General features: G+C 37.4%; 1 protein-coding gene across 4 annotated transcripts in view; it reads right to left on the bottom strand.

Annotated features, from left to right (window-relative positions):
- Positions 1-21,506, bottom strand: part of LRBA (LPS responsive beige-like anchor protein) — a 493,454-nt gene extending 471,948 nt beyond the window's left edge. Inside the window, exons 1-2 of one of the 4 annotated variants that reach the window (XM_037497443.2) lie at positions 21,472-21,506; positions 20,578-21,012 (exon numbers count right to left, since the gene is read on the bottom strand). In XM_037497443.2, the coding sequence (XP_037353340.1) occupies positions 20,578-20,796 (219 nt within the window). In that variant the 5' untranslated portion in view covers positions 20,797-21,012; positions 21,472-21,506. The other 3 variants (XM_037497442.2, XM_037497444.2, XM_037497445.2) reach the window with 3 other exon arrangements.
- Positions 21,507-21,710: the final 204 nt, after the last annotated feature.

Genomic DNA, 21,710 nt, shown 5'->3' with positions numbered 1-21,710 from the left:
GACCCACTATATATACTAAAACAAAACAACCTACAGGTATGAAAGACAATCACATCTCTTCAAACAACTGAGATGTTGCTTATTAATTGTTCCTTACATCTCATTCTATTTAATCACAATTTAAAATTACCTAAACACACTGTGAGGAAATCAATGTACAGCTATTTAAAACTTGAGTGTATTTTTTAAAATAAGCCTTGAATGTTCAAAAACTAAAATGCCCATTGAAATCCAAAATCAAATACTGAAAAGAACTAACTCAAAACAAGTGCAAGAATGTTACAGTGTAGCAAACATAGGATTCAAATACAGTAAGTAGTAAAAACAAAATTCAACTGCCAGAGAATTCCTCATAAAAATATGATAAATGCTAGAATTATCAGAATTGCTTTTCTCAAAAATCAGAATTGTTTTTCTCTCCATGTTACAGTATTTGACAAAAAGCAAAACACACACACAAAAAAAAAAACTACAGATTTCTTTAGTAATCTGTATGATTTTTACAACCTCATTTCTACTTCTGGAAGAAGCTAAAGAAAAATCACTAAGATAGATTAAATAAATGACTTAGAGACAGTGAACAAAGTAACCACAGAATGTAGGACAATGCTTATCAGTATAACCAAGTGAATGTAATGGAAGAAATTTAGGCAATTCACTGAGCTGGGAAAACAATCTGAAAATGCTCACTGTGACCTGTGTGCACTTACACAAATGACAGGTGCAAACTGCAAAGTGAGAGAATAAACTGTGTACCAAATAATTTCCTAGGAATGATCCAGTCTGATGATTTTTCCACTCTCTTTGAAATGTTCCATTCCAACTTGCAGCCACCAAATGCGAATCTAATGAATATCTTTTTTAAAACGCATTTATACTGAATGATCAAACTTACAAACAGAACTGAACATTGCTACATGTGGTATCTCCAAGTAAGTCACAAATCATTCACCATAAGTTAGTCCAATAATGTGGAATAGTCCATCTAAATTTCTTCTAAGATGCCAAAATTAGAAATCTGCAGTAATATTTTTCTCCAGTTTATATTTTCTTTAATATGAAAAAATTTTAATTAAAAGAAAATACATAGAGACAAAGTCCCAAAGGCAGAGTAAGGGGCGGGGGGAGTGGATATGGAGTTACTATTTAATGGGTGTAGAAATTGAGTGTTATGGGCCTCTCCAGTGGCGCAGCGGTTGAGCGCTGGGTTGCCAAGCTGCCCGCAGCCTCTGAAGCACCGGTTCGATCCCCGGCTGCTCCCCGGCCACCAGAGGAGGGTCCCACATGGCGCGCAGACCTCTCCTGCCGCCCGCCGCTCCCCTCAGCAGTGTCCTTCGGTCCTTCTGCCTGCTCTGCTCCCCGCTCTGGCTCTGGCGAATTCTCTCAACCTCCCGCGCTTCTGACTGTACCCAGTGCTTGTATAAATGAATAAATAAATAAATCTTTAAAAAAAAAAAAAAGAAATTGAGTGTTACAAGACGAAAAGGGTTCTGTAATGTTAATGGGGATGGCTATACAACAATATGAATGTACTAAATACCACTTAACTGTATACCTGAAAATGGATATGATAAATTCTATGCTATATATATTACCACAGTAAATAAAATTGGGGGGGGGGAATGAGCTGATAATGGACCATCTAGAAGTGAAAAATCACATTAAAGAACTCAACACCTAACAATCTCCAGATATCCAGCAAAAGGGCAAATTATACTACCTAATTCAATAGTTCTCAAGTGTATCATTCTGTTATCAGAACATTAAAGCTAATAATTCAGTTAGTTTAAATATGGTTAAATGACTTGTATTTTTAAATTTGATGTTTAAAGAAGCAGGATTAGGTATCTGATGGGCATTGGCAAGATAAGGGCAGGAAGAAGGGACAGGTATCTACTCTCCTGAGGAGGCAGAGGCATAAGCACCTTACGTGATAAACTCGATACTGAGTTCAGGGTAGCAGGCAATCTGGAAGCAGGCCAACATGGCTGAGGCTAGGCAAAGCTGTGAAGCCCTGGCCTAGGTATTCACATCCCTGAATGTGTGGTTGATGCACTCACCCCTCAGATGTTGCTGGCACATAATCCTTCACATCTTTACTCAAGTCTATAAAGAAACTACATCTAAGGATCATGTTTTATACCAGTTTTGGAAAGTTTATAACCTTTGAAACATGTATTTCACACAATGAGATTCTTTAAATTCTTTTGAGAAACATCATTAAACATCATTATAATACTTTGCCTCAAAAAAATGGGATGATTACTCTAGAGAGGAAATAGGAAATCAGTCAGGAAGAGGGAGTATGGCAATCAGATTGATGCTCAATAAACACACAATTAATGAACTCCTTTGGCTAATCTCATTCATTTCTGTCTCAACGTGTCACATGCCTACCACTGTTCTCTCCCTTAATGCTACTCCACCCCACATGACCTTAATTATCTACTCTCTCTTCCACAACAAATATGTAACTATTTCCTAAACACAGCATTTAAATGAATCACAAAATAAGTAATAATAAAGGGGAACACAGTAATTTCATTTAAAAATACAACCAGGGACTCCTTTTGGCACAGGGGTTGAAGCCTCAGCACTATCAAGCTATCACCAGCCACAGTGGCCTGAGTTCCATCCCCAGCCTGGGAGATGACCCACATGGCACAGCAGACCTCTCCTTTCTCACCCACTGCTCCCCTGAGCATTGTATTTCAGTAGATCTGCCTGTTCTGCTTCCCACTCTGTCCTGGTGAACCTCTTACACCCGCCCCCACATCCGCACCTCTGGTCTATACCCCAGTTCTTATATGCATGAATAACAATGAATCTTTAAAAAAAAATACAACCAGTTCTCTCTCTACCGAATAGTTTTTTAAATAAAATTTATTAAAATCAAGTTTTTGAAATTCTGTTACCTGGTTGATACAAAAAGTATTCCATAAAGTGTTTAATTATTTTGTGCTGAAATACTTAAATGAGCAAAGTGCAGGCACACAGGGATTTTTTTCCCCAGGACCCTCACCCAGATCAGTTTTTCTTATTCTCAACTTGCAGCTGGGAATCTCAAAAATCTACAAGTGACTGATAGGTAAGAATTATAGATTAGTTATCAAGTATACACTCAAGATACTTATTTGACAGTGTATGGTCATGCCCATCTCTCTATTTTATATATATATATATATATATATATATATATATATATATATATATATATGTGGGCTGCTTTCATTCACACATGCATCCATGTATTCATTTAACAAATATTTATTCCATTCGTATTAAATGCTCTTTATAACCTCTAAAGATGGCATCTTAATTCAAGCCACAAATCTCACTTCCTGTACTGTTCTCTAACATTATTTAAAGACAATTCAAACTTTTCTGAACAGGAAGATTAAGAGCATGAACCACAAAAAAAAAAAAAAAAAAAAACACCTAGAGCCTGGTAATTACATTCAACCTGGTAAAATTCAATAAATGAAAAAAATAAACCATACATAAAAACACCTGAAATCTAAGCAACTGCACTTAGGGTTTTTGTTGTATCTAATATTCAAAAAAAAATATGCAATTTCCTAGCTGACTGCCATCTTCCACAAAAACTAAATATCAATCTGCTACAAATTCTAAACACTGGCCTTCTTTCACATGCTAACACATTCCAAAGAAATCTAAAATTATGTTTAGGAGTGTGCAAGTTTGTGTGTAATACAAGTGAAAAACAGAAGGACTTGGAGTTTAATTCTAATATATTCACATTTTAATGTGAAAGAAAGGCAGAAGTAGCAAAGGGGAAGAAAGAAGAAAAAGGAATTATAAAAGTGCTGGTATAACCGCATTTACAAATTAAAAAAAAAACCATTCCTTATAGCAGCATCAAATTCTTTCATATCTCACTCTCGCAGCTAGCTATCAAACTCATGTTTACATCCAAAATAAATCAAATATGGAGTAGTAAAGCAAAATTAACTATTTTATGTTAACTGGGTCTATGTAAATTGTACTTTAAAGTGCTGTCATTTAGCATTTTAGCCAGAACAAAATTTCAATGATTACGTGTTGACACTGAGAATATTTATAACCAACATACTTCTGTATCTTCCTGTTGAGGGAGAAAAGGAGATGAATGACAGTAAAAAATAGAAATGAGTCTTAACTAATCCAATTCCTAAACCAACATCAAATCTTTTCTAATACATTGAACACATAAGTTTTATAACTAAGTATATTTTAAACATAGAAAAAACAACTTTTTACAAACACTCAGGCATATTTACAATGTACTGATACAAGTGAATATGGTCTGCTAATAGTGTAATGGTGGTGCCCAGTAAAAAGGGGAGGTTTCAGGTTCCCTGCCGCACCCAAAGGAGGGTGGAGCTGAGCAGGGAGGAGAAGAAGATGGAGAGGAGACTGAGAAGGAAGGAAGCAGGATGGAGAGCAATGAGGAGACAGGAAGGAGGCACATGGAGCAGAGAGACATGTAAAGAAGCTGCACTTGGTTTTTGGTCGTGAACTGGTTGAAACAGATGTGGGTGGGAGCACGGGGGTGGGGGTGGTAAACAATGACAGCTTTTATCTTGATTTTGATCTTTTCCTCCCAGACTTGTCTGGCTGTTTCTGACCCTTTTCTATAGGCCACCACCGGAAGGTGCTTTAGACTTGGGGCAGGCTTTTGGGCCTTGCTTTGGGCCAATCCTGTTCGGCAGGACATTTACCCACGAGGGGATGGGTAACTCTGGGTGCTTGATTTGGAAACTATATTCTTTGTCTTTTCTGTCTTTTCTTTTATATACTAATTGTATTAAAGTTCCTTTCTATTAAAGGTCTATATGTTTTGTCTTGATGCTGCAGATGGCAGATCCTATTTAGAGTGGGCAGGTTTGGGGTTCTGGGGTGCCCCTCTCCCTGCCCTGTAACAACAGTGCTTTCAGGTAATCAGAATCTAAAAATTATACTTTCAAAGGAACTAAACGAAGTTAAATGTAATGTAAAAGACAACAAGGTAAATGTTCCACTATTTCAAACATGCTTTAGATATAATTACAAGCCCAGTAAGAAGAAACACAAATCTGGTTTTGGTTGTTTGTTTTTACTACTAGAAAACAAATAGCTCAAAAAAAAATTCCAAAATCATGTATGAAAAGGTTCATGTAAGAAAACACTGAATAACATTTCATACTTAGGGGGAAAAAAATACCATTTCCATCTAGATTTGACAAACTCTAGGGAATAAAATTAGTTTTATATACTGAAGGTCTCTACATAGATCAGATCAATTTTAGCATCATCTTATCATCATTGCCCAGTAAGGACCAAGAGCAACATGAGTTTTGATTTTGCAATCTCTGACCTTAGTCAAAGATTACTTAATTTTTACAAAATTACAATACTTAGATTAGAAAGTAGCTATTCTCAAATTTTAGCTGAAGCTCTTCTAAAATAAAAATGAACCCTTCAATATCAGCCTATTAAATATTAATTAAACTAGACAGAGAAAACTTTCAAAAGCATAGTTACTTTTCTAAGTAACTAGCACGCTATAATTACAAAAGTAATACAGTAATTTTTTCCCTTTTATTTACTAATGTATGACATTTTGATGATTGAAATCAAGCCTGATATGTTTGCAGACTTGAGGTATTACAGACATGGCCAGTCTTCAACCTACTCCTTGATCAGCAGAGGATGCCAACACATGGTCTGAAACAGAATGTGGGCATCTGGCAAAATGATTAAAATAAAGGGGAGGGGATGGGCTGGTGTAGTAACTGTTTCCAAACCAACTGGGGATGGTCACCAAAGTCATCATGCTAATTTTTTCACTACACTAATGATAACAAACATAAAAACAAAATAGAGATCTACTCACCTATGGTAACTGATAAGAAAGCTCTTACCAGCTTTCTGGCTGAAGTAGAATGCCATGGAAGCTTCTAATTCAAAAAGAACAGAATACGGATGCTAAGGAAAAGAGTAGGCAAGCTCAACACAGGAAAGGGGGAAAGGCAGTTCTATTTGCCATAAATAAAGGGAGAGAAAAGAAATCTTCGTGGAAATTTCCATCTTCCTCCATAAGATAAAAAAATAATAGAATGTTCCAATCAAATGACAATATACCCTGTGGGGCCAGAGAGCTGAGAAGCCAACTGAAAACATGCTCATTAGAGTGAAAATCTGACCTGTCTCTGGCAAATGTATTCTTAAAACTTTGTTCCATAGCAACTTTTCATGTCTTTAGATTTATAGAGGAAGGGATTTCCTCATCCATACCAATTAACTATATTTCCAGATAGAAATAAGAACTTAAATTATGCAGTAGTCCCAACAATTGGGACTGTGATGGGCTATGATTCAAAATTAAGAATATCTTAAAATCCCCTCCTAATAATAAGAACTGAAAAAAACAAAAAACCACCTATATAGGAATTAGAAAAAGTATGCAAATGTATCTGGACTTCCTGAGAACAGGGTAATAACAGGAGTATGCGTACAGATCTCTAGGAGCTTGGACAAAATCCACTCAACCAGCACACTCACTTACTGAAAATCTTCCCTACAATATCAGACCCAAATTAGTATCCATTATCTTTTTCATTTAAATTATTAGACTTCTACCTCAGTGACTCAAGAGGAAAATAAAGTGAAACCATATATATAAACTCCTGGACTCCCAATTTCAAATCCAAAATCATTTCAGGAGACAAAATAAACTGCACTGCTCTTGTAATTGTATAGCACCCAGGGGAGACTGTCAGAGGTCAGTACCACAACACAAACCAAGGATACCAGCTTATCAATTTCATATCAACTTTAGCAGCAGATTTTATGTTCCTAGAAAATTGTACCCGAACATTTAGTAATCTTAAGATTCTAAAGATCTAATTGTAAAGAGTCAAAGAAAATTAGCATATAGAAGTCATATTGTAACAGGGTGGTGCCCAGGAAGAGAGGAGGTTCCAGGTTCTCTGTCCCACCCAAGTGCCTGTCAAGCTTTTTAATATGTAACAATCCTTTATTAGATACAGAATCAGCCCTATTTTACATAAAAGAACATTAGAGAATCAGAGGGGTAACTTACCCAAAGTTCATACAGGTATGGAACAAAGATTCACAAGCAAAGGGAAAGAGAGAAAGAAGGAAGAAAAAAGGAAACAACAGGATGGCTCAGAGAAACAAACACCAGAGCCTCCCTGGTGGCCAGGGGTTGAGTCTCGCCACTATCACCCTAAGACCTGAATTCCATCCCAGCCAAGGAGCTAACCCAGATATGGCACAGCAGGCCTCTCCTCTCTGGCTTGCAGCTCCCCTTAGCAGTGCATTTCAGTAAAGCCACCTTTTCTGCTCCCCACTGTCTTTGGTGAACACACACACACACACACACACACACACACGACCTCCGCTTATACCCCAGTTCTTCTACACACAAAAAAGGAAACAAACACTACTGCACTAATATACAAAACCAGAGAATTTATAGAAAACTCCCAAAATAAATGATGCTTGGTAAATTATTAAATGACAAATATTCAAGGAAAAACAGACAAAAGTACAATTGTATTTAAAACCCTGTAATTATTCTGTTGTTATATGTATTGTGTACTTCAGCTCCAAAATATCAGATCTGGAGAAACTCCCTTTTAGCCATTCTGCTAATCAGATAAATATACATACACACACATGAACACACATCAAATTACCCTAAATCTAATTTAGTCATCTAAGCATAAGTTAGAATAAACTATGACAAGACTGTGAAAAAGTACAACATATTTAAAATGGTAATTTATATTTGCAATCCAGGAGAATTTAGTATATATTCATTACATTTAAAATTCACTGTACAAATACATTATTACATCAGCCCCCTAGTGTTAAGGCAAGTATCTAGTAACACAAGCGTGAAAATCCATTTTAAGTACATGAACCTCAAAAAAAGCCAGTTTCCTTCCTCACACCTCAATTGAAAAAAAAAAAATCCTAGTTCCTCAATTTGTCTGTAATGTTAGAGTAGAAAACCAGTTTCTTGTAAACCATTGATCTTCAGAAAGAAACAATCAATTGAAAACTACATATAAACAGCTATGATCAGATTGAGCTTTTTATTTGTATGTAAGTTTTAAAAAAGAGGGCAAGAAAAAAGATGTGACTAAATGAAAAGGAGAATTACAAAGCTTGATCCACTAAAATGAAAGCCATAAGGGCTAAGTAAAAGAGAAATGTTTAAAAATGTAGGCAATCTGGGTTTCCAAAACCAGTTCAAACTCTAACCAGCTAGCCTACCTAAAAATTGGAAGGGTTAAACTGGGTTATTTCTAAGATATCTACCAGCCAAAACAGGGAAAGAAATGCAAATAATTCAAAATAAAAGTCACATTAATGCTAGTTAAGAAGGGGTGAAGCTGTCAAGGACCAAAAATGAAAAACCAAAAGACAATCACCTCAAGGAAAATTTAGAAAAGTTGAGATTATTTTAATTAAAACCATATCCTACAAAAGAAATTCAACAAAATTACCAACAAAGAAAGTTTGATGATTTTTAATTATTTATATGTTAGAATTGGAAGATAATGTCACTTTCACCACAAGTAGAACTGAAGTATGATTCTTATTCTTATGATTTAATTCAATCCATTCCATGTTAATGATTTGGCTTAAAATGATACATTTCAAGATGGACAATACCATACTAACACACTAAAAGACTCTTGCCTGGTAACAGAAAAGTAAATATTTTGTTATACCAGAAATGTTAAATATTGCAGGTTAAGAAAATTTAGAACCACAATGAAACACCACTATAAATTTAGTAAAACAATAAAAATTAAAAACACTGACAATAGCTGGGTCCTCCCTGGTGGCCCAGGGGCTAAAATCTCAGCACTATCAAGCTATCACCAGCCACAGCAGCATGAGTTCCATCCCCCGCCAGAGAGCTAGCCCACATGGCACAGCAGACCTCTCCTATCTCTCCTGCTGCTCCCCTCAGCAGTGTATCTCAGTAGATCCACCAGTTCTGCTCCCCACTCTGTCTCTGGTGCATTCTCTCACCCCTCACACCTCTAGCCTACACCCCAGTTCTTGTATGCATAAATAAAAATAAATTTAAAAAAAAACTGACAGTAGAAGTTGTTCAGCAATTTCTTAGATTTAAATACAATTGAGAAGCTAAGTAACCATTTTCTAAAATACTAATCTGAGCACCTAATTTATATTAATAGTCATAGTGAGCAAGAGTGAGGTTCAAAGAACCTTATGTCAAAATCCCATTTTTCATGGTACTTGAGTATCTTTAACCTCTCCAATCTTGTGTTCTTGTTATAAAACAAGCTTAATAAAGGAGTTGTGTGGATTAGTGAGACGATCCTTGGGCAACACTCATGTTGGCTATATGTAATCAACAGACTCGTCAAATACCTGACTTATATCCAGGTTCACCCCTATTACAATGTAATTGGAGTACAAAACAAAGCATTAATTTCAATCTTTGTTCTGAAGCACTACTTGCATAATATGATGTAATAGTTCATGCACCACAGAATAAGATATCAGTGTCTAACAATATAAACTGGAAATATATTTGAAAGATGTTATGCTGAATTTTTTCACACCGAATGTAGAATTTGACTTAGTGAGGAATTTCCCTTAATGTCTCAAATATCTAAACTAAATAAATCAATGACAATAGTGCCTACAAATAAAAGTGAACCTTGAAATCTTTAGGTCAAAAGTTCCTCCCTGGACTGATAAAAATGTTAAAAACAGTAAAATTATAAAGCTTCTTGTCAATACAAATGGTATTTCTAGGAAGACTTAACATTCCATATAAATGACTGAAAACTTCTCACAACATTCCACAATTCTAAAAACTCAAAAAACATATTTAAATATCAAGATTTAAAACACTACCCCCACACATAAAATTTCCAGTAAATAAGTGTGTGTGTGTGTGTGTGTGTGTACTTGGTATAGGGTTGCTTTCTAACATGAAAATTGTTCACTGACTGTATATAAAATGTAAGAATTTAGGAAAGATGACAACTGTACAATCTGTATGCTAATGTGCAGTAGAATTATCTGTAATTATCTAAGGTACTCCTGGGCTGGTTATAACTGGCACACTGTAGCCAAAATTGCTACTAATTTTATTCACTGGTTGTCAGATACCCAATGCTTTGTTACACCTTATAGTTTTAGCAGGACAGTAAATGGACTAAGATTACCTAAAAACTATCACTTTACAAACACCTACAAATATTAGTGAAATATAATAAAAATGTTTTCCAATGTAGAGCTGAGCTTGCAAGAAAAAAAGGGCAACTCCCCAAGGATCTAAAATGTAGGGTTTGAACTGCTATTACAATTGCTGAAGTACCACAGGAGGGAAAGCTAGTACCTCAGGAGGCTTGAATTTTAATGCCCCTATAAAAACAAGAAATAAAGTACACAAGATGGGGAACTAGAAATGAAATCTGAAAATACATAACTCCCAAAAGGGAAATAATAGATGCCCCTTCCCAAAAAATCCATCCACTGGCACTGGGAAAACACAAGTAACTACCCTTTGGACTACTGATCTACAGAGCAAACAAAAATCTCCTCTGAGAAAATTAAGTTTAGGGATAGTCTTTGCATAGGTTTGTGACTTCGAATTCACAGTACTAGCATGAACTGGAAACCCCAGACTGATTAAAAAAAAAAAATTAAGATGCCAGGTATAGCATCCTCCTGAGACTCCTAGCAAAGAAAACCAGTATGTTCAGTTTATAAACATTTTTTTTTAAAGATTTATTTATTTATTTATACAAGCACTGGGTACAGTCAGAAGCGCGGGAGGGTGAGAGAATTCACCAGAGCCAGAGCGGGGAGCAGAGCAGGCAGAAGGACCGAAGTACACTGCTGAGGGGAGCAGCGGGCGGCAGGAGAGGTCTGCACGCCAAGTGGGGCCCTCGCCGGCGGCCGGGGATCAAACTGGCACTGCAGAGGCTGCGGGCAGCTTCACAGCCCAGCGCTCAACCACTGCGCCACCAGGAGAGGCCCAATAAACATTTTTTAAGCACCTACTACGTGGCAAGTATCCTTCCAGGAATGCAATGAATAAAATGGACAAAAACCTCCAGTCTTACTGTTGTAAGGCAGGGAGAGGAGCACCCCAGAACCCCCAAAACTACCCGTTCTAAGTAGTTTCTGCCATCAGCCACATCAAGACAAAACATACGCTAGTGCATAACACTTTAATAGAGGGCCTCATGGTGACGCAGGGGGTTGAGCTCAGCGCTGTGAGGCTGTCCGCAGCCTCTACAATGCAGTTTCAATACCCTCCTCCACTAGCCAGGGAGATAATCTGCAAGGCACGGCAGACCTCTCCTGTCTCGCCCACTGCTCCCCTCAGCAGTGTATTTCAGTCAATCTGCCTGTTCTGTTCCCCACTGTCTCTGGTGAATCCTCTCAACCCCCACATACCTCTGGCCTATACCCCAGCTCTTGTATGCGTAAATAAAATAAATCTTTAAAATAAATGATGAGTACCTAAACTAGTACTAAAGAACTAAGAACTAGAAATGTAGAAGAGGGAGAAGGTTGCAGAAATATTCAGTATTCCAAATTACATCCCAAATATCAACATTCAAATCAATGACTCAAACTTACAGGAAAGAATAAATCATAGTCAACACATTCTATTCAATACAGCAAAAAGTCACAGTTCAAATTCAGTTCTATGAAAAAAGATCAAAATAGAAATGTATCAGGAAGAAAAATTCACCCATGGCACCCTTCACCTCATTCCAGATTAGGTGGTAATATACTAAGAAACCAAATATCACATTGTATTTCACTTATATACTTGAATGACATTGTCCTACTAGATAACTCTCCAGACTCACTATTCAATTACATGATTGACAGATGCCTTAAACCACTACTATTTCACATTCAAGGTCTTTGCAATTATAAACCATATATAGTTCAGTGGTTAAAAGCTCAGAATATAGCAGCAGTCTGTTCTGCTATAACATCTTTGCCTTGAAACACCTCCTACTGATTGTTAAGAAGTAGAATAATACAGGAACAGTGTGGAAGTGAGGTTGGTTCATTTACTGTTTCTTCCAACAAAATGAAAGAGAAATTCCTAGCAACATATAAAGATCTTAAGTCAGAATATTTACAGAATTGCTTTCCTTTAATGCAAATAGTGCCTGGATTAATGACTGCAAGAACTGCTGTGCATTAAACATGTGATAATTTGCAAGTACAGATTAAGAAACTGCAGAGATATTCCCCCCTATATTAAAATAATGAATAAGTAAAAAAAGCTACACCATGTATCAGATGCTAGTACTAACAAAAATGTTCTCCATCAGAAGCTATGCTACCAGGCCTACTCCTCAAAGAAGAAGCAAAAGTCCAGAAATCAGTACTACAAAAGTGAATGTGATGCTAAAGTGGAAATACCTGAAGAAATTTCTCCTTGTGAGCATTTTCATTAGAATCATTGTTCATTTTGTTAATATTCTGGTTACAAAGTTCCAGAGGTTTTCAGTGGTCCATTCCAGTCTTACTCCTCTCCTGCCCCCCACCATAGGCCTTGCTATCTTCAACTTTTGCAGAAAACAGAACATTCAGCAGAAATACCAATACCTATCTGATTGTGGCAAGTATAGGAATTAAACTAAGTAATACACACAAACAAAACTGGCAAACTTAGTTACTGTGATACCTGTAACTCAAAACTATTAACTTTATCTCAAAAACACACAAATTATCTATACTGTTCCCACAACTCCACTACCTCTTACCATAGCTGAAAATTAAAAATTACCCATAAAAAAAAAAAAAAACAAAAAAGCTTGAAAAGATTAAGAAGTGTAAATCCACCAAATGTTTCAGTAAGCCAGCAAAATAACCCCCTCTCACGTCTGCCTACAGGCACTGTCTCCGGCAGCCACTGATAAGGAAAATATTTTGAAATGCTTTGATGCTGTGTCTCCTTGATATCTATTAATTTCATAGCAGCTAAATCTAAGAAAATGATATAATAATCATTTCAATATACCTTTATATAATTTTGTTCAACAATTAATATTTTTCTCTATTTTAGAAACCAATGAGCCTTTTTAAATAGAAGCCTACTTTAATTCTAGAAAAGACAGGATTTCTCTTTTTAATTTTCATGTGTTAACTTTAAATCAAAACTTTCTTAAATGCTTTGTGTTTTATACATTTATTTACATACTTATTAGCTCTGAGATATTATGATTATTTCATTCAAGATACTGAAGCCCAAAGATCATAAAGATTAGATTCAATTAGATATTTCATTTATCTATATTACTTTATGAGAAAGATATTTTCACTATAAACAACAAAATCCAACAACTCATCAGAGGTCTAATTATTTAAAACTCCCACAGGTTCAAGAAATTTACTATAGTTTATATACAAAAATACCACACCAATGAAGTCATTACTCACTGAACAAAGATCTTGTTAGGCAAGGAAAAAATCATTTTCATTTCTCAAGCAACAAATTTATATCTAGCAAAACATAATTAATTGGGACCTCATCAATTTTTCATTTTCTATAATAGAGAAAATCCAGCCCCTCACTTGTCTTTAAAACTCATTTTTAAAAAACTAATTACTAAAAGACTGACGGTGTAAGTCGAATCAAGGGAAGTGAGAAATAAATACAAAGCCCCACATGCAAAAGAGACAATAAAACCTAGAAAATGAACATCTGATATTTACTTAACCTTAGAAGTCACTTGGTGTCCAATTTCCTACCCAAAGCAAGAATCCATTCTACAAAATAGCCAATATGCAATCTTCTAAAACCTCCAGCAACAAGAAATTCATTACCTTAGACAAAACCAATAAAACCTTTGAGGAATCAAAAAAGATATGCACACAAAAAGATTTTTAAAAGGTAAAACTAGGTGTCTTGTATAAAATAATTGAGAATTTGTATATTCTCGATAGCCTTTTTTTTTAACTGTTTCCTTTCTTATTTTGTTTTTTACCTTGAATTTTGTCCCAATAATACTTAAAACAAAGATTCACTAGATATCTACAAACAAGAAGGTTTCTGAATATATATTCCATTAGATGAAAGCCAATAAAGATAACTAGAATAAAAGGAAAAAAACCAGAATAAAAGGAAAAATGAATGCTGCTGGACATGTATCTTCTTAAATTCAAAAAATAATAGAAATATGTGTTAAGATTTTAACATAGCTTTTGCAGAAAGAATAACAGAAACTATGTTTCCTAATAAAAAGATTAACACAATTCCACTTAATTGAATAAACACTTGCTATATCAAGCACTGTACAAGTTCTGACAGTATAAAAAACAAGTATTGTTTATCTAGGTAGTTTAAAACAAAATTGTATTATGGACATCTTTCTTTCATGCACACAAAAACTTTTAAATGTTTAAAATAAGATGTTTGATTAAATATACCCCCAATAGCTACCTTGGTAAATATGAGAAAACTTAGTTTCTTTTGCTATTAATTCACACCCAAAAAATTATTTTTTCAGTTCCCAAATGATTTCTCTTAAAATGAACCAATTCCAAAGGGAACAAGACTATACCAGCAGGAGACGAAATCATCAATTCTATCACTTCTACAAACCTATAAAGTTTTTAAAACTCACCAATTCTTGCAAATTTCTTTTAATTAACAATAAAACAATATCTACTCATGAGCTATATAAATGTTCCTATACTTGGAACCATTTATTCCTCTTCTGGAAATTTCAACACACAAAGATGCCTTCAGAGTATTTTAATAACAAAATAAAATTTACTAAAAAGTAACATCTCATATACTAAAAATTACAAAACATTAAGAAATTAAAGACAACCCAAATAAATAGACATTCCACATTCATGGGTTGAAAGCTCAACACCTCTCCCATCAAAATCAATAGATTAACAGAAATCATACCTTTAGTTTACAAAAATTAAATCAAAATAGGTCTTAATAGAAGACCTAAAACTATAAAACCTCTTCAACACAGAACGTAAATATTTTCAATTAAATTGATAATGCCTGCACAATCCTGTAAAAATCTTTATAAAAACCAAGTGAATTTTATGGTTTATGGTAAATTATAACTCTATAAAGGTGTTTAAAAATAAGTCACCCCTGAAAAATGGTGATGGCTATTAAATGAATTTCAAAATATGAACTATATAGTATGGTGCAGAACCAATTAGGTCAGTAATGGCTATGCAAAAATTATATGGCTGGAATATGATGACTATATCTAAAATTACAAATACTGAAATAATAGCAAATAGTTAAAATAGCACTTGTACCACACATTATCTTAAGGTATTTATTCACTTAATTCTCACTACTACGTAAGGTACAAAAACTAGAGCAACATCAAAGAAGTTAGGATCAAGAATGATTTTTTTTTCTCTCTACACAAATGAATATCATTAACATTACTAATATATTATTATGCATTTGTAGAGATGAATACCTGACATCACCAGTTGACTATGCAGCATCCAATTCACCTTTTCAATTTCTTACCCATCTTTTTATGTATCTACCACTCCCCATACAGACAAAGACGTTTGAGAAAACTGTCCCTATTTTTAGGTTATAACAGCAAGTACCAATCACAACATTTCAACAGTCACAGTTTTCAGTTTAGTGGACTCTTGTTAGAATTGTTAGGACAGAGAGGTTCTCTCTCCCAAGAGCTGTGAATAAGAATATATATGGCCCCAAATGCCCCTGGAAGTCACACTACAACCATGAGGAAAACATCAACAAATTGAAGTTCACATCATAGAAAAAGAAATCTTTACCATTATTTTGTTACTAAAAGTCTTACCCTACTTTGGACTTCCAAATAAGTGAGTCTTTTTATTGCGTTTAAACTAGTTCAAGTTTTCTATTCAACATGAAATACAAATTGAACTGGGGGAAGTCCATTAACAAGCATGTCTCTAAAATGAAGTACTCTTAACCCTTAAATTTCTGAAAGCAGATAACAAGAAAGAAATAATTCTAGATATATACATCAGAATAAAAAGCATGCTGAATGATTATCGTCATTCATGTAATCATTCATGAAAGATTAAAATCACAGTAACTACCTGTGATTTTATGTGTCCCATATTGTATTATTTTTTTATTTTTACTTGGTATTTTAAAATGTCTTTTTAAATCTAGATTTGAATTCTTCCTGAAAGATCAAAAGACATGACACCATTGGATCCACGTTATTGCAGGACAATAATCAACTAGACAGGAATAGCCACTGCCCATTTACGTTTACAAGCACACTCTCCACGCAGTCAGTACAAACGGCTTTTGTGTGATCTCCTCAGCTCCTGTACTAGGAGTTTGCACAATTACTTTTTAGCAGGACCTATGTATCAAAGACTATATAACAAGTAATGAAAATTTATCTTTTAGCTTTAGCATTTTAATTAAAACCAGTTACCTTTTAAACAAAAAAAAGTTTCATTAATACATATATTTATCACCAGTCCATGGTAAACACTATTCCAGTGTTTAATAGCATTGAATACCTCTAAATAACTGATGGAAGCCTTAAACTTAGCATCAAGTGCCCGAAAATGTCAACACGTTAATTATTTTGGGTCCAAGAATGTGACAAATTACCTTAGCACAGATGAAGACAAAATAAAATGATTGTAAATTGCAACAAGAAATATGTAAAAGTTGAAAGTTTGAAACACTTGCATATACAGCTGTATTATTATTCAAAACTGAACTATAAAACAGATTTGCAAGAGAAATTATAGGAAGGGTGGAATTCATAACAGAGAAAGGTCAAACTACATTAGCAAAGCAAGGAAAGACCTCCGGAGTTATATGGTGGCTTTACCAATTACTATTTTGGACACAACTCTGGGACAAGGGGAACTTAATTTTAATAGTATAAACTTCATTGTTTAAAGTAGTTGATACGTAATCAGTAACAAAAAGAATCAAAACAATGCATAGGGTCAGAAAAGTCATAATGCATTTTTTCTGTTTTTCAAACATAAAACAGTCATGACTTTTCCAACAGCCCAATATTTTAATCAAATGCCTAAAAAAAAAAAAATAGGAGGAAGTTATGACTGCTACAAATAATGAACTGATGAAAATCTACTGCACAGGATAAAGGGGGAGCACACCTGAGGATTAAGTGACAACACACTAGTTCCTTAAGTCAGATGGAAGGTTCACAGGACTGATATTTTTGTAAGATTTCACTGCTCACACAAGTCACATATTCTTTAGTCTGTATCCTATTTTGCACAGTTTAAAAACCTGCATACAGAGTGTGGAGGATTTCTGGGTTAAGGAGAATTTATGGCTTCTACGGCTTTGATGGAACCTCAGATGCAAGGCCTTCTGGCCAAGTGTCCATGATTTCATATTGTTGGAGCAATGATTTTATCCCCAGGTGTTGCAGCTTTCTGGAAATCTGCTAAGGCTGAACCAAGAAAGAAGGGACACACTGATTTTTACAGAAATTATGATTTCCTGAAAGATTTGGTGGAAATAAGAAAGGTTAGTATTTTTCATAATGCTGTGATTTTGGTACGAAAGGATTTCTTTGCCTTGACTTCCATCGAAGTTTATCACTGACATGTGTTCCTAAAGGTGAATGTTTGGGCTAAGGAACAGTTTCTCTTGGTAATAATAAATACTGTATGTTTAAAAATGTCTTCATTAACCCAATATACTACCTCTTAAAAAAACTTAATTATCAAGTTTCTGCATCCACATTTTGAGTGAGATAAAACTGACCAAATGACCTGGAAAACGTTTTTCAATTTCTGTCTTTTTTAAGCAGTTCTTTGAAAGTTATCTGAGTGTTAAATAAAAAGAAATAAAATCTACTGATGGAAGTTGCACCATTAATATTTAGTGGAACCAAGAATTTTTGTGTCCTTACATAGGGGAAAGCTATGCCTAAACTATAAATACCTGCTTAGGGAGGCAAACAATTCTACACCAATTCAAAAAAAATGATGTAATCCTGGAAAGACTGACATTCTAAGAACCACCCAATTGTAGGCAATCTACTTAACCTTCCACTGTCTCTGTTTCCTCATCTATAAAATGAGATATATGTATGTTATTGAGAGAAGAATTAAAAACGTGTAAAGCATCTAGCCCACTGCTAGACAGTAGAAGCTAGTAGATACTAGTAATTTTTCTAACATCACTTACCAGTTAATATAATTTCCAGGACCTCCCTGGTGGCGCAAGGGGTTACGATGCAACCTATGAAGCTATCCACAGCCACTACAGCATGAGTTCAATCCCAGGCCAGAGAGCTACCCAAATGGCACAGCAGACCTCTCCTGTCTCGCCTGCTGCTCCCCTCAGCAGTGTATTTCAGTCAATCTGCCTGTTCTGTTCCCCACTCTGTCTCTGGTGAATCCTTTCTCCCGCCACACCTCTGGCCTGTGGCCCAGTTCTTATATGCATAAATAAATAAATCTTTAAAATATATATATAATTTCCTTCTTTCAGTAGAATTAAGACTAAGGCAAGACCCCAGATATTCGCAAAGGAGCATGGGAAGTAATGGAAAGAGAGTAACTAATCTATTCCTCTTTACACATCAGAAACGAAATAAGGAAGAGCAGGTGGTGTAAATGAACAGATTTCCCTGTCCTTAAACCACACAACCATTACCCTGAAAACATGCAGCTGTGAATGATTTGACCAATAACCTTAAAATTTCTACCAGGCATACGGCTCCAGGTAGCATATAAGCAAACTACTACTATAGAATTTGGTTTTTTCTTAACAATAAAATACAAGAGGGGCCTCCCCGGTGGTGCAGCGGTTGAGCGCTGGATGATAGAGACCAGAGCTCATTATACTTCTCTATTTTTGTGTATATTTGAACATTTCCTCAAAAAACATGTGTTATATGTGTATTTGTAGGTGTTTATATATAACCTCCCAAAACACAAAACTGGCAGAGAAATAACCTATTGTTGAAAGTTTCATCCTTCAAAAGCAAGTGAAATTCATCTAGCTACTTTCTCACTATATAAGCTGTATATATCTTTTAGATACATCTGCAGGTGACCAGAATATTTATAAAGGTCTAGTGAAAGAAATAATGAGCTGTCTTTGAACAAAACAAGCTTACACTTGAAAACTTAGAGGCAAAGGAGAAGGGGTACTACACAGTTATTACAACTACTGCCATCTTACTTGTTCCCATGTGTTATTGTCTAAATCAGGTGAGCAGGTGAGCCAAATTTAGCTTTTACTCTTAGAGTTGATGAGCAAGAGGTTAGAATAAATAAATCTAAAACGTTCCCATTAGAAATGATTGCTATTTCAGGCCTCTCTGGTGGCACAAGGGGTTAATCACCGCACTATGAAGCAATCCCCAGCCCACCAGGGAGCAACCCACATGGCACAGCAGACTTCTCCTGTCTCACCCACTGCTCCCCTCAGCAGTGTATTTCAGTCACTCTGCCTGTTCTGTTCCCCGCTCTCTCTGGTGAATCCTCTCACCCCCCGCATCTCTGGCTTGTACCTCAGCTCTTGTATGCATAAATAAATCTTAAAAAAATAAATAAATAAAATAAAGAGGGCCTCCCCCAGTGGCGCAGCGGTTGAGCGCTGGGCCATGGCGCGCAGACCTCTCCTGCCGCCCGCTGCTCCCCTCAGCAGTGTACTTCGGTCCTTCTGCCTGCTCTGCTCCCCGCTCTGGTGAATTCTCTCACCCTCCCGCGCTTCTGACTGTACCCAGTGCTTGTATAAATAAATAAATAAATAAATAAATAAATCTTTAAAAAAAAAATGATAGCTATTTCAAAGAATGTAACTAAAAAAAAAGGAAAGTACTGCATATCCATCTTTTAAAAACAATATTCACAGCCCATCGTAGTATAACCAGCAACTTCCAGTGACCAAATATACTTTCCTTCAAGACAAAATATAGACATATCTGCCACAATCCTCCTTTCAAAATGCCCTTCAATTTTCACATGTAACCCTAAAGTCATTCCAAAATTTAACTTTTGATACTTATATGTAAAAACTCGTCAAAATTAAAAATAAATACTGACTGTGCAAATTCCTCTTTCATCAGTCCTATGAACAAGAACTGTGTTCAAAACTTAGATCAGACTCAAAAGAGTAGGCAGGACTACCCATGCACGTTACTTCTCAAGTACAATAAAAGGCCAGGAGAACTTTTTTTAAATGTTAAAGAGAAATGCAAAGTTCGCAATACATTCCAAGGGAGAGAAAAGTTTTTCTAGAATAAAAAACCCCTCCACTGGAACTCCCCAAAATACACCCATGGCAACAACAATTTCCTTCCTTAGCACAAGAGAGCTATTCACTTTCACAAAACCTGGAGCGTGTAAGTTTACATAATGCCATTAAACTGAAACATACACGAAATCGCTTCATGTAGGTCAGCGGAATTTCGTGTTTCTATCCATGGAAAAAGCCATCATCACACAGTCTGAGGAAAGCATCTGGCTCCAGCTTCAATGTCTAGTGCCCCAACCCGGTGAGAATAAATGCTGATAAAATTATCTACCTACCAGGTTAAAGACAGTTTCCACGATGTCCCTGTTGGATACTTCTCCAACTTCCACCAGCCCGGTCAACACGGCGAATTTCATTCGAATGCCCCTGATGGGGAGTCCTGGTTTCAGGGACAGTGCACCCCCTTCTGCAAGGGTTTCTTCTGCTTTCCCTCCACCTCCCCCGTCATCACCTGTTGGTGGCGGGGAAGGGACATTCTTGTTTTCGCTAGCCATTGCCAGCTCGGGAGGAAGGACAGCTCGGAGTCGCTCCGGGACAGCAGCCGCTGCACGAGCACCGAGCACACCTCCGGCCACGCACCACGAAGGTCACTTCCAAGTTGTGGAGACACCCCAAAAGCAGTTGCTGTGGAAAGTCCTTGGCGTCGCCCTCTTCCTCGTGGAGAACACTTGTCCAATCTCTCTCCCCGAGGCTGACAACAACGCCAAACCCTATTGGAAGATTAGATCTATGTTAAATAGGTTAGGGTTGCGGGGGGTGGGGGCTGAGGGGCGCGGGGAGCAGTTACTGTCCGTCAAGTGAGTTCCCGAGGGCTCCCGACGCCCCGCGACCCGCTCTCCCGGGCTCGGAGGCCGGCTCGGCGCGGCGGGCTCGAGGGCCCGGGCGCAGGTCCCTCCTCCCCCACGGGCGCAGGTTCCCGGCGCGCGGCCGCCTCGCCTCGCAGGTGCGCGGGGAGCGCGGCCGCGGGCGGCCGGGGAGGGGTCGGGCAGGGAGGGCCCGAGCTCGCGGGGCGGCAGAAGGCGCCCCTCACCCGGCCCCTCGGGCGTCCTCACCCCGCCGGGGAGCCGCGCGACGGCGGCGGAGATCCAGGGCAGGAAAAGGCGGGGGCAGGGGGCGGCGATTGCTCTCGGCGCGCGGCCCAGGGGGAGGAGTGCCGCGGCCCCGGGCACCTGAGGCTCGACGGGCGCGCAGGGAAGGTGTGTGGGGCGGCGGGAGGCGGGAGGCGGGCGCGGGGGGCGGGGGGCGGTCCGTGCACCTGGCCGCAGCCGCCCCGTTTCCCCGGCCGGGGCCCCCCGCGGCGCTCAGCCGCTGCGCGCACGGGCCCCGGGGACGCCGCGGCCGAGGCGACCGCAGCCGGGGAGGATGCTCCCGCCCCCGCCCGCCCCGCCGCGGCTCGCGCGGCGCCCCG

This window comes from Talpa occidentalis, unplaced genomic scaffold (assembly GCF_014898055.3).
Source record: "Talpa occidentalis isolate TD23 unplaced genomic scaffold, MPIMG_talOcc4v2.1 talOcc4.8, whole genome shotgun sequence".
Taxonomy (NCBI): domain Eukaryota; kingdom Metazoa; phylum Chordata; class Mammalia; order Eulipotyphla; family Talpidae; genus Talpa; species Talpa occidentalis.
This window is presented reverse-complemented; position numbering and strand designations above follow the sequence as displayed.